The sequence below is a fragment of the Trichechus manatus genome, unplaced genomic scaffold (assembly GCF_000243295.1).
Source record: "Trichechus manatus latirostris isolate Lorelei unplaced genomic scaffold, TriManLat1.0 scaffold00059, whole genome shotgun sequence".
Taxonomy (NCBI): domain Eukaryota; kingdom Metazoa; phylum Chordata; class Mammalia; order Sirenia; family Trichechidae; genus Trichechus; species Trichechus manatus.
The window spans coordinates 12837717-12852471 of NW_004443995.1; the positions used below are offsets into that span (position 1 = coordinate 12837717).

The 14755-nt window shown below is 38.0% G+C and overlaps 1 protein-coding gene across 1 annotated transcript in view; it reads right to left on the reverse strand.

Moving 5' to 3' along the window:
• Positions 1-5564: 5564 nt before the first annotated feature.
• The window catches only part of SMAD1 (SMAD family member 1), a 54424-nt gene continuing 45233 nt past the window's right edge, over positions 5565-14755 (reverse strand). The window contains exons 5-6 of the mRNA XM_023733580.1: positions 10744-11000; positions 5565-6977 (exon numbers count right to left, since the gene is read on the reverse strand). Of these exons, the coding sequence (XP_023589348.1) occupies positions 6834-6977; positions 10744-11000 (401 nt within the window). The 3' untranslated portion in view covers positions 5565-6833. The remainder of the gene's footprint in view (positions 6978-10743; positions 11001-14755) is intronic.

Sequence of the window (14755 nt, forward strand, 5' to 3'; positions counted from 1 at the left end):
AGACTGACTGACTTGTCTCCCGTCCTCTCCCAGGGATCTACGTTAATTTAAGTTTCTAAATATATATAGGTATGTGTAGGGGGTGGGTTAGGAAAATTGATAGGGACACGAGTTAATGAATTTTACTAGACACAAGTGAGTTATTAATATACTGTGACTGGTAATGGGAGAATCTGCTGTTTATTTAGGCAGACACCCAGGGCAAAGTGGCTGCCAGTTCACCCAGTTACGAACCAGACGCCTCCCGAAGCTGACCAGGAGACATCAATGTCCTGAACAGAAGGAGACAAAATCACACTACCAAAATAAATCCTCGCCTGCAAAGGGATAAAATAAAAATTCAGAATGTGGAAATATCCCAAATGGCTAAAGTTGTGGTGAAGGCATATACCAGATACAAATTCCAAATGGGTGAAAGGATTACCTGGCATTTCCTTTCACCAGATGAAGTAGAATCTGGGTGAAGGAGTAAGAGCTGAAAAGTAGCCTAAATCCTTTGTGGAAGTGGAAGATAAGGGTTTGAGAGCAGGTGGGACATATATCCAGAGCAGAATAATCCAGGATCCAACCAGAGATGGAGAAATTATTTTAGTATTGGAAATCACAAGGGTAGGGCAAGAGATGTCCTAACAAGTGGGAATCAACTCAATGGCAATGAGTCTGCATTGGGCACTGACCCTTTTTTTTTTTGCTTTGGCAGAACTCCATGCCTTTTTCCTTACCATAATGCTTGTCATGGGGCGGGGGGTGGTTAAATTATCACTGGGTTTTAAATCATCTACCGTATCCCAAGCATTCTGCGTACCCTACCACCCCCACTTACTAGGAGCTCACTGTTTTTTTGTTGTTGTTTTGGGTTCTGTTGATTCCGACTCATAGCTACCCCATGTGACAGAGTAGAACTGCCCCCATAGGGTTTTCTTCGCTGTAATCTTTACGGAAGCAGATTGCCAGGTCTTTCTCCTGCAGAGCTGCTGAGTGGGTTCGAACTGCCAACCTTTTGGTTAGCAGCCGAGTGCTTAACCATTGTGCCACCAGGAGCTCACAAAGAGCTCATCATTGCAGCCCATATTGATTGAAGCTCATCACTGCAGCCCATATTGATTGAAGCTCATCACTGCAGCCCATATTGATTGCGTGCTCACATGCACCTGGCTTTGTGCCAAGTATTTAATGTGCATCACACCACTGCATCCTCACAACCATCTATGAGACAGTGACTGTTACTTTTCCATTTTACAGATAATGAGACTGGAGCTCAGACTCTCACTTGCTAAGGTGACATAGCTAGAAAGTGGTGGAGCTAGGACTAAAAACCAAATCTATGTAACTTAGAAACCCTGGTGGTGTAGTGGTTAAGTGCTACAGCTACTAACCACAAGGTCTCCAGTTCAAATTCACCAGGTGCTCCTTGGAAACTCCATGGGGCAGCTCTACTCTATGAGTCAGAATTGACTCGACGGCAGTGGGTTTGGTATTTTTTTCTTTTTTTTGGTATATAACTCAAGGGCCCAGACACACATCTGCAAAATAATTGTCCATCCATGGGATGGAAATAAGATTTAGGTGACTCTCTAGTCTCCAAATGACCCCAAACCAATGGAAAGATAAATGATTTTTCCCTCTTGTTCTCATACAGTGTCTAGTCCTAATTAGCAACAAGCAGCTCATTTTTTCAATATTTTCTCCCCCTTTTAAAACTTTATGTTCCGGGATAAGGACGTGTGTGTGTGTGTGTGTGTGTGTGTGTGTGTGTGTGTGTTTTGGATCAAGGTGGGGACTTACAAATTGTCAGCTTTTCACAAAATAATATTCCTTAGTGAAGATACCCCCAAGCTTTAAAATATAATAGGCCTCTGCCTTTTAATTATCATCCTACATTTAGACTGGAACGGGTTACGACATTCTGTTAGCACTGAGCTTCCCGATCTGTTGACATGCCTTTCAATTCTAGCGGTGGCAACTGCAGGTGAGGTTCCCTATGGCATGCTCTTTGGGGACCACTGCCTTAAAGCTCACTTAAGAATTATAAAACTACCTGTTATAGTCATCAATTAAAAAAAAAAACTTTTTTTTTCCAACCGCCTACAATTTGTATGATCTCAATTCTCCCAGAAGAAAAAAATGTATATTTAACAAAGAAACCAACTGACATCATGGCCATCTTCTGTGCTGGGTGAAACCTCAGGATAATTAAATTTAAATCTGGTACGTTTGCAAGGCACTCAGTAAACTATTTCTTTTTAATAACTCCTGCAAATGTAAGAAAATCCTGTAGACCTAGAGGTTTGGAACCTGTTCGGTCCGGTTTGATCCCCTGCCGAGAATTTCCATTTCCACCCCAGCTATTTACTGAATCAGAATCCACATTTTAATAAGACCCCCAGGTGATTCTTATGTATCCATCTTGCTAAAATGTAGATTCTGATTCAGTATATTTGGCGGTGGAAATGCAAATTATCAGCAGGGGTTCAAATCAGTTTGAAGCCCTGTGTAAACCCAATGCACGCAACAAATAAAATATTCTTTTAAGAAATACCTACTGTTCTAAATGATTCAGCTGTTATTAGCCAAGAAAATATCCAAATGTTCCACACCTGTGGTCCTTAGAGCCATCATTCCCATGAATGTCATTAGTCCTCTAGAATCTCCCCAGTTCTGCTTTGTCAGTCCTCAACTCTAGAAATACACTATATTCTTTCTCTGATTCAGTCCCCCAATTCCTGAGTCTTTATATAACCATGTGGATTGGATTCACTTCAAGGCCATGTCACCCAACCTCAACTGTGCCATTGATCCTTCTTGACAATGCTTTAGTGTATTTACTAGTCGACTCTTCTCTTCATAGCAACTGCTCTGACCTTTCCATTCTTCTTTAGCCCAGTCCCTTTTTGGTGGATGACCTCTCCATAAAGGCAGACATCATCTTAACTCCTTGTTCTAACGCAGCCTTCCTTCACATCTACTCACCTCCCCAGCTGCCATATGTATTGTCTCCTTCTCCTCACCTAGAATTAAAAATACTCCCTGCTCTCACTTTTTCAGTCCAAACTCTTAAAATTTAGTTTTATGCTCCCCTCAACACTTTTAAGGAGCCCTGGTGGTGCAATGGTTAAGCGGTTGGCTGCTAACTGAAAGGTTGGTGGTTCAAACCCACCCAATGGCTCCATGGCGATCCGCTCCTGTAAAAATTACAGCCTAGAAAAACCTATGGGGCAGTTCTACTTCGTTACATGGGGTCAATGCGTTTAAAATTGACTTGACAGCACACTGCACTTCAAAGGTCATCAAAGACTTCTTAATTACCCAAATCTTAACCTTTTCTAAGTTCTCACCCTTCTTTATCCTGTATTATTCACACCGTAAATCAAGCCTCTTTGTTGAAACTCCCCCTTAGCTTCTATGATTCTTTCCTACTCTTGTTAGCTTTTAATGTGTATGCTTTGTAGTTTCCCTCCTGGACCCTGCCCTGTTTGATCCCTATGTGGTCTCAACCATTTTCAGAACTAAAATCCTCAGGGAAAATCCCATTCCTTAGTATGACATACACAAGATCTTTAATGATCTGACCCTTTCCTTCTTCTCCATTCTCTTATCTACCATCACCCCCAACTGGCCTATACTCCATCTATAGTGAATCACTGGCTGTTCCCAAGTGTGCTGGGTATACCATTCATGCCTTGCATATTCGGCCGCTTCTGCCTGGTACACATTTCCCCCTACCTATCCCTTGCCTGCAGTTTCTAGTTAGCACACGAAGACTTGCTTCGGCACCATCTCCTCTGAGAAGTCTTCACTTGCTCTTCAGTCTGGGGTATGTACACCCTCCGTATTCCTTGCTATCACTGCACTGTGTCATCGTCTATTTAGTTGCCTGCCTTCCCCATTTGAGTGAAGGCTCCTTGAGGGAAGGGCCTAGGGTTTATTCACTTTTATCACCTAGCACAATGACTGCACAGGATGGGTACCCAGTAGCTGCTTAAAAAATGAAGGCATCAGTCACCATCTCCATGCTAATGAGATGACACCACTATCCTCTAGATCTGAATTTCTTACAGCACGCTGAGTATTTCTATGCTATTGTTGTTAGCTGCCCTTGAGCTGGCCCCAGCTCATGGCAAGCCCAATTACAACAGGATCAGACTGCTGTGATCCATAGGGCTTCACTGGCTGATTTTTCAGAAGTAGATTATCAGGCCTTTCTTTCTAGTCCATCTTAGTCTGGAAGCTCCACTAAAATCTGTACAGCTTCATAGCAACACGCAAGCCTCCAATGACAGATGGGTGGTGGCTGTGCCTGAGGTGCATTGGTTGAGAATTGAACCCGGGTCTCTTGCATGGAAGAATTCTACCACCAAACCACCACTGCCTCCTATTTCTATGCTGTTGTTATGTACAATGCAGTTGATTCAGACTCATAGCAACCCTATAGGACAGAGTAGAACTGCCCCATAGGACTGCCTAGGCTGTAATCTTAACGGGAGCAGATCTCTAGGTCTTTTTCCCTGTGGAGCCACTGGTGGGTTTGAATCACCAACCTTTCAGTTAGCAGCCCAGTGCTTAAGGTCGTCAAATTCAAGGACAAACTAATTTAATTAGCAGTGATTAATACAGGTGACTTTCAGGTTCTTTTTATTTATCTTACACCTTTTAAATCTTCTGTGAACATGGAATTGTTTTGGTTAAAAGGACAAGATTTCTCACTGTGCTAATACTTTAAAGGTAAGTGAGTCTTCATCAAATGTCTGTTGGATCAAACTCCTTTCTGGTTGACTTCCCAAGAAAATTTTATTAGGAGTATTAATATTTATTGAGAGGTTCTAAGTTAAACTAGTTTGAACAACAACAACAAAAAAACCCCAATGTGAACTGTTTCATAGTGGACATCTTTTCTGCCGATCAGCATCCAATAGCTGGGATGGCTAGATGTGGAGAACCCTAGAGCTACTGCCTCACTCTGTCACTTAATAGGTTTTGCATGTATTGTCTTATTTAATCCTCATGATAACCCCATGAAGTAGCTTTACTACCCCCTTTTTATAGCCGAGGAAAAAGGTGTAGAAAACTTAAGAAACTTGGCAATCAAACAGCTATTAAGTGATGGAGTGAGGCAGTAACTCTAGGGTTCCCCGCCTCTAGCCCTCCCACCTATTGGATGCTGATTGGCAGAAAAGACGTCCACTATGAAACAGTTCACATTGGGGTTTGTTGTTGTTGTTGTTCAAACTAGTTTAATTTTTTCCCTAGTAATCTAAACAAATAGTTGTTTTGACTTTTTCATTCCTTTAATTAAAAAATTCCAAGAGACTTAATAGCCCCCTGTAGCTGATGATACTCATAGCGACCCTGTACTCAGATCTAGAATTCCAGATTTTGCTGGTTTTTTAATTTTTGAAGTTCCACATGTCCTTTCTTTTCTGATGTAAAGTGACTCTGCTCTCTACATGATTCCGTCTCCCTGTCTCTGTACTACTAATTGATTCTCTTAAGTGCTTAGCAAAGAATATTGGACCAAAAAACTCTCAAAAGAGTAGCAGATCTTACTGATCCTAAAATCTGGTATGTGAAGCAAGGAAACAACAAATTTTTAATCAAAGTAAGCAGTAATGAAAGGTTTATTTAAAATTTCCAGTAGAGAAAACTCACTAGTTTTGGAATAAAAGTACTGAACGTACTAGAGTGTTTAAGTGAATATAAAAGATGAGCAGAAGAAAAATAAAACCAAACATAGTACAAAAAAATTTTAAAAGTCTGAAATGGATTTAAACAGGGATGTTCTTTAAATCCTCCAAATATTTAACAGTTACTAGGTTTGGCAAATAATTCACTTGAAAATTAAAGCCTATTTCTGTAACGTAAACACCATAAAACTGCTTATTAAATTTAAGCACTCCATATAATTGGTATTGAAACATACAGGCAGTCAATTTCAGAATAGCAGGAATTATTCATTTGCTCTCACAGTTCTATGAATTAACCAGCTGCATAACTGCTTTTTGGAGAGGATAGAAGAATGCAAAAAAGAAAAAAAAAGTTAAAAGTAGGATAAAAACTCTAAAAAATTGAAACACAGCAAAATTCAGACGTCAGTTTGTTTCTTTAAAGCAACAAACTGAAATTTTACAGTATATTCTACATTTGCAGTTGTCATTTCCCTCTCCCCCCACCCCCTCGGATACTCCTAAATCCTCTAGTCTAATCAATTCTTAACTTCCAAATATTCTGTACATACATATTTAGCAAAGAGCATACACCTAACATTATTCTGACAGCAGTATGGTCAGCATACAATTTTAGAAAGATTACTATGTATATCATCAAGATTAACCTTTACTTAAACAAATAATCAAAAACCATTACTAAACAAATAGTTTTAAAATATTATGAAAACCCATGAAAAGAAGACTCAACATGGGCTCTAAACCTGATAAAAACACACTTCAGAAAAACTAACCATTAATGCTAAACCTCTGCCAAACGATGACCTTAAAGTGCCAAACACAAAAGAATCTCTTAAGATCATTTTTTCCAACAGATAATTTGTCTCTGGCTTGGCCATCTCTCCTTTAGCTATACACAAAGTCCTGCTAAAAGTCTGCATTTTAGTTGATTTTATAATAGAATGTTACAATGTAAACTAAACAGGTTCTTGATATCAACAGTATGTTACCAAGGTTTTTTAAAAATTTTTTTAGATTTCGGAATCCAACAGTTGGTCACGAGGTCAAGTATCATCAAGGCTCCTTTTTCAGTTCTTAATTGTGTCTGACTCATCCATCCTTCAAGTACATGCAAGGCTCAATAGTTTTCAAGAGGCAGAAGCCTGAGGCCATTTAAGACACAGATGAAATGGGATTATGAGGCGAACCCATCTGAGTAAGAACTTTATCGAGCCACTGTAGGGGGCCGTGCAGATGTATCTCAATCCAGCAGGGGGTGCTAGTAACATCCTGGCGGTGGTATTCTGCTCCCCAGCCCTAGAAACAACACATTGAAGGTCATTTAACTTGTTTAACTTAGTGGTTAAGCTTAAGTAAAAACAGTTCACATTATCAGAGACTGATTAAAGCTATGAACCCTTTCCACCAGAAAACTACAGACATGTACACACACACACACACACACACACACACACAATCTGGCAGGCAGTTTTAGGAGGCTAAGTGTTCATAGCTCCTCCAAGTCCATCCATGGATTCCAAACCAAGAACTTCTGGACTCGGGCAATCAAAGCTTTAAAATACATTATAAGGTTGTTTTAATAAAGACACTTTTAACTTTCATTTTCACTGCCTGTTACGTTACTGATAGTGCCTTTTCCACAGAGTTGGTTTCATAATACAAAGGTGTATGTACTATCATAGATTTTAACTTTCTGAATTTGGATGTGTCTTCATACTTGATATGATAATTCCCTGTGATGTTATTTATTTTTCTTGAAAAGCTATTATTAAATTCTCATTTTACCATCAAGAAAATAAAGAAAAAGCTATGTTAGACTGACATTCTGTTCCTTCCCTGTTCAGGCAACAAAGGTCCTCCAATGAACAAAAAGCTCTTGATCTTTGAATCTCTAAGCAAAACTGGTAGTATATTAAGTATCCAAAAAGCTGTTATGGACACATAACCATTGCCCAGAATCAATAGATTCCATCATTCATTTTGCCAGACATCTTCAGAATTACTGAATTAAGACATCAAGGTTCCATAGAAGGAAGTCATTATGCACAAGAGAAAAGTGATCTGTTATTGCAAAGGATCAAAAAATTCGTTGATGTGGGTGGACAATGGAATGTGAAGTTCTGATAAACTTTTCTTTTGTAAGAATCTAAGAGAAGATTGGGCTTTATACATTTCTGCTACCTACCTACTCCAATACTTAGAAGAAACACATCTGAATATCAGAACTTTCAGGAAAAAGTTATATGAACTACATGTATATATACACCCATGCATTTGTACATACGTCAACAAACCACTGTTTAATTTAAAGGTTTGTTTATATGCATATTTCCTCTGCTAGACTGTAAATTCCTTGAAGGCAGTGATCAGATTTTATTTATCTTTGATCTCTAACACTTAGTATAGTGATTAGCACAGAGCAGGAGCTCCACACTTGTTCAGCTGAACTGATTTGGATTTCTCAGATATGGGAGAGTATAAGGTACAAATAATTTATAAAATGTGTTTTATATTAAAGTCCAAAAGCGATCACCTTAAAAATAGAACAAGACTGGCTATTAACAGTCTATATCATTTCTCTAAGATGCTAAGTTTAAGAGGGTAAAGTATGTGATCCTTATAATATTAAAGGGCAATATTATAAAAAGTATACAAATTCTGTTACTAGTTTATGATAAGCAGCTGTCCTTATCATGTCAGCAGAGTTTGTAATAAGATTTGTTTATTCTTAACTCTTCCAATCCAGCTTCCCAGCTCTATCCACTAAACCATGTATTTAAAAAAAAAAAAAAAAAAAAAAAAAAACTCGTTGCAGTCGAGTTGATTCCAACTCCTAGTGACTCTACAGGACAGAGTATAATTGCCCCACAGGGTTTCCAAGAAGCGGCTGGTAGATTCAAACTGCCCACTTTTTGGTTAGCAGCCGAGCTCTTAACCACTACGTCACCAGGGCTCCGAATCAGGTATAACCCTCCACTGCAGTGCTTATCACATTACATTATAATTAAACGTATACTAGACCATAAGCTCTGGAAGCAAGAATCTTTAGGTGCCTTTTCATTTTTGTATTACTTCTCTGAGGTAGTACTAAAAACATTTGCTGAATAAATGAAATCTAATAAAATTTCAATTGCCTCATATGCAGGACAGTGAATAAGCAAGAATCGATGCCTTTGAATTATGGTGTTGGCAAAGAATATCGAATACACCATGGACTGCCAGAATGCTCATTAGAAGATAGGATAATGTACTTTGGATATGTTATCAGGAAGGACCAGTCCCTGGAGAAGGACATCAGGCTTGGTAAAGCAGAGGGTCAGCGAAAAAGAGGAAGACCCTCAACGAGATGGACTGACACAGTGGCTGTAACAATGGGCTCATGCATAACGATTGTGAGGATGGCTCAAGGCTGGGCAGTGTTTCATTCTGTTGTACACAGGGTTGCTATGAGTTGGAACCAAAAATTTTTGAATGTACACCCCTGTATTATGAATACTCTTTATTAGCGTATTTTACTTGTATATAAAGTAAATAATTAAAATTGGTCAGGTAACCAAGATAAAAATGAGTTTGTGGAGAAAGTCCAATTGGAGCATTTGAGTTATAAATTCTTCTACAGTGTCTTTCAATAATAACAGACTTGTCAGGGGACTTCAGCAATCATTACCAGTTCCCAACCCCACTCCATCCCTACGGTGGAGACGATGAACATGAGACCCAGAGAAGAATCCCTGTGTCTTAATCACACAGTTAAAATGGTAAAGACAGAACTAGAACCTGGATCTCTTAACTCCTAAGGCAGTATTTTTCCTCTATCCAAAACAAACAAACAAAAAATACTTCTGGTAAGTCACTGGCCTCATTTTAAAATTCATTTTAGCCAAATGCTTAGTCAAGTATTAAAGAGTGAATGTTAATAATGAATGACAAAGTCTTTATAGTCTCATATGTGCACAGCGTACAGGTCAACCTCTTTAAAAGGCTGCCTTTAATACTAAAGCGGTACCATAGTCAGCTACAAAGAACTGTGGAATTATCTCTCAAAAAAAAAAAACAAAACAAAACAAAAAAAAAACCACCCCACTAAAAAAACCCTCTGAAACTCTGCTAATATGATTCCAAGAAGTAAGGAAAAACGATGTCTAGGGAAAAATACCTTTAACTTGAAGGGTGATGAACAAAGTAAGGTTCCAAAATTATCCTCAGTAATAAATACATTACAAAAATTACAAAACAGCTTTCAAAACAAGTTAGGTGAGCTTCTGAAGACAGAATATAAAAGCTGACTGCCTCACCCAAATACATAATTAGATTTGCTTTTCCAAGTAACAGAGAATGAATATTTATCTTTGAGAATTCAGAGACAAGTCAGTCAGTTACTAGACTAACTGATTCGTGACATCTATTCAGATATTTAAATATTTATTTGATATCTCAACGGCATCTTTTAAATTTTTATTTCTCAGAGGCAAAAGATGAGGCAACAAAGAGATCAATTATTATGAACAATGTCTTTAACCTTCCCCCTCTTCAAATCTTACAATACAATCTTTGGGCAAGGATTATAAGAAAATCATGAGGTTTACAGGAATCACTAAAAAAAAAAACTGACCAATCAAAAACCATTTCCTGGATGATGGACTTGTATTTTTACATAAAGGTCACTTGCTTATTCTTCAAACAAACAAGCTTTGCCATCACTAAAGTAGTAAAAACAAAAAATGAAGAGAAATGTGTCTACTGAATCGACCTCATGAGACAACCATGTGTTTAAGTTACATATGTTAAATAGATAACATATCCTAATAGTATTACAATGGCTAAAATAGTGCTAACAGAATAAGAAAAAGGATATGAAAGTCTGCTACTACTGATGTTCAACACAAACATGCCTATGTTCCAATGCTATTCTCCTAACAATTGACATCCTTGTTAGAGTTTGAAAACGCCTTGATAAGTTGGCTTCTATGGACGTATATCAAGAGAATATATATTTATGTACTGGGAGAAAGCACAGCACAAGTGTGTTAAACCCTAACCAGAAGAATCAGCGCTCCTTTACCTTCACAAAGCTCATGCGGATAGTGCACATTTTTGTGAGCTCATAGACGGTCTCAAAACCATGGTTCACAGACTGTGCCAATAACTGAGCAAATTCTTGGTTGTTGAAAATTTTCAAACTACACCCACTAGGGATCTTGCAAACAGTAGTGGGATGAAATCCATGATGGTAGTTGCAGTTCCGACTTTGCACAAAGATGCTGCTGTCACTGAGGCATTCGGCATATACCTCCCCTCCAACATAATAAAGGTGAACGCCTGTGGGAAGATAAAGCATATGATTTAGTCATTACAATTTTTTTTTACAGATCAAAGACACCTGTGCTATTTCTTTTTTTTAACTGTACTTTAGATGCAAGTTTACATAGCAAATTAGTTTCTCATTAAACAATACACATACTGTTTTGTGACACTGGTTGACAACCCCACGACATGTCAACACTCTCCCCTTTTTGACCTTGGGTTCCATATTACCAGCTTTCCTGTCCCCACCCGCCTTCTCGTCCTTGCCCCTGGACTGGTGTGCCCATTTAGTCTCCTTTTGTTTTATGGGCCTGTCTAATCTTTGGCTGAAAGGTGAACCTCAGGAGTGAGTTAAAAGGGTATCTAGAGGCCATACTTTTTGGGTTTCTGCAGGCTCTGTCCGACCAGTAAGTCTCATCTTTTTTTTTTTTTTTTCCTTCCTACCCTTTATTCCTTTTTTTTTTTTAAATTGTACTTCAGGTGAAGGCTTACAGAACAAATAGTTTCTCATGAAACAGAAGTACACATGTTATTTTATGACACTGGTTAACAACCCCACAACACATCAACCCTCTAACTTCTCAACCTCTTTTTTTTTCTGTGAAAATACACATAGCCAAAGATATACCATTTCAAAAATGTCTACATGCACAGTTCAGTGACATGACTACGCTCTTCCAATTGTGCTCTTATAGTCTCATCTTTTTTTGTGAGTTAGAATTTTGTTCTACACTTTTCTCCAGCTCTGTCCAAGACCATCTACTGGGATCCCTGTCAGAGCAGTTGGTGGTGGTAGCCAGGCACCATCTAGTTGTACTGGACTCAATGTGGTGGAGGCTGTGATAGCTGTGGTCCATTAGCCCTTTGGACTAATCTATTCCTTGTGTCTTTGGTTTTCTTCATTCTTCCTTGCTCCGGATGTAGTGGGGCATCTGTGCTATTTCAATATAGAAATATAAATTTACATGAATTTAAACTTTGGTAGTTAAATATTCTCTAAGTTCTGCACAACTGATAAAATCTTAGTTAACTGTATTAGTTAATACAATGTCTGAATGTCAATGTGCATGTCTAATAGGTCTCCAGGAAATAATTTAACAAAGACTCTTAATCATTCATAACAAATCACAGCAGTTTCACTTTGTTGAGAGTTTAATGCTCTCTTTAGCCATGAATTGAAAGAGTAGTGCCACTTCAAAAAAAAAAAACAGCATAACAAAGCCTGGGCCTTTATTATTGAATCCTATATGTATTCGTCATTTAAGCTCTATTGCATTTATTCTGCAGTTAGGCTGTTTGAGAAATTTTAGGGTAGAGAGAAGGGAGGACAGAGAGAAGGAGAGGAAGCAGAGGAAGTAGAAAGCCACAGGTGGAGGAAGTATGGTTCAGAGCTATAAGACGTAAGGTCTGGTTAAAAAAAAAAAAAGAAAACTGGAAAAATAATTCATACTGTGAAATCTGATCTCACTGAACTAGCACCTGCTCCAAACTTCTTCCTGTGAGATCTAAGTACTAAGAGTATAGGACACTGATCTTATCCAGCCTTTAAAAAAAGGGAAAAAGAAAAAAAAAAAAAACCCCAAAACACCCAACATCCTGACAAAGCCTATACCATTAAGGGAGATTATATAGGCCACCCAGTAAACAGTCGCATCCCATGTGGCTTTAAATGATCCACCTCGCAGGGAAAGGTTACTCTGTCACAGTTTACTCAATGCTGAAGCTACTGTCTCATACAAAATATTATGTGTTGTGTTCATACGTACACACAACGGCTAAGACTTCTGTAACTCAATTAGATAGCTGCTGCGGCAGAAGTCCATTTTCCTGCCTGGTGGAGAGAAAACAATTTTTTTTCCTGACTATAAAAATGATGAATTTTCACTTCAGAAAATTTAGAAAGTAAAATATAAGGAAGCAGAACATATTATCACTCCTTGGGTGACCTAGAGGCAATGACTGTTAATAGTTTGACACACTGTATTCAGTCTTGGATATCATTAAAATTCATTTGCACACATTTAAAATATCTGCATTATTGCATGGATATAACAATTTATTTAACTACTCTCCCACTACTGGACCATTTCTGATATTGTAACAATGCCATGATAAATGTCTTTGGAATTTTTTATAATATCCTTAGGAGAGATTCCTGAAAATTAACTTATTGGATCAAAGGCTCTTGATTCACTTTGCCACTTTCCAGAAAGCCTGAATCAATTTACACCCTCACCAACAGTGTATGAGTGGGTGCCTTTCTCATTTCACCCATGTCAGTGCTGAAACTTAAAACATAATGTCCTAACTTATTGGTGAAAAACAGTATCAGTTTTAACTTTCATTTTCGTAGTTACTAGCGAGACTGGATATGCTCTCATATTTATTAGCCATCTGTGTTTCTCTTGTGAATTCACAGTTCATACTTGTTACTCATTTATCCCACTAAAACCAAATCAGTTGCCATCAAGTCAATGCTGACTCATGGTGACCTCACGTGTGTCAGACAGAACTGCCCTTCATACGGTTTTCACGGCTGTGACCTTTCGGAAGGATTACCTTCAGGACATTTTCCTGAGGTGCCTGTGTGTGGATTTGAACCACCAACCTTTCTGTTAGTAGCCGAGCACTTAAACATTTGTGCCACCCAAGACTCTTATTTATACCACTGGGGTCCTAGAATCTTTATTATTATTATTATGAGCCAGGCATATATGAGGAGCCCTGGTGGCACAGTGGTTAAGAGCTATGGCTGCTAACCAAAAGGCTGGCAGTTTGAATCCACTAGCCACTCCTTCGAAACCCTATGGGGCAGTTCTACTTTGTCCTATAGGGTCACTATGAGTTAGAATTAACTCAATGGCAATGGGTATGGGTGCATGTAGGAAGGATATGAATAATTTGTTTCTTATTTGTTTACTCGTTAGCCCTTTATCTTTTAATTTTGTTCGTGGTATTTTTTTTTTTAACCTACAGAAGTTTGAAATCTTTAAGTATTCAAATCTCATGTGATCTTTTCTGCTGCTCTTTAAACTTGGAAAACTTCTACCTCTCAATCTTTGTCCATAGAGATCTAGAGATCAAATATATTTTGTTCTGGCTTTTTAATCATTTGCTTTAAAAAAAAAATTCAAGTTGTTAATCTATCTGCATATATAGTATGAGGTTAGAGTTTTTCCCTCTATCTCCACCTAAAAGCTAACTTTATTACTGCTAGACCATTAGAAAGCTCTTCTCTACTGATTTTTCACTTAAATTTTTATATACATGATAGTGTGAGTTTAATTTATTCTATTGTTTTATCTACACACTTTTAATTGTAGTTTTATAATGTTTTATCAACCCTAAAGTCAAGAATTTTTTTTGTTTTATTTTATTAAAAATTTTAGCTATTCTCATTTATTCTTCCAGATTAATATTCAGAATACATTTTCTAACTTTCAAAAACAAAACATTCTGATAAGAATTGTTTTAAAACTATAAATTGAATTAGGAAGAATTAATACTCTTAAAATGGTCTCATAATATCAAGCCTTTCCTTTAAAGAACGTGGCCCTTCTGTTTATTAGTTCAAATTTTCTTTCTCTAAGTAAAATTTGGTTTTCGGTACACACATTCTTGGTTCAGATTATTTCTAAGAAATTTGTTTTCGGTTGCTATTTGGAATGGAAGGAGCCCTGGTGGCACAGTGGGTTAAGTGCTCAGCTGCTAAACGAAAGGCTGGTGGTTCAAAGCCCCAGCCACTCTGTGGGAGAAAGATGTGGCAGTCT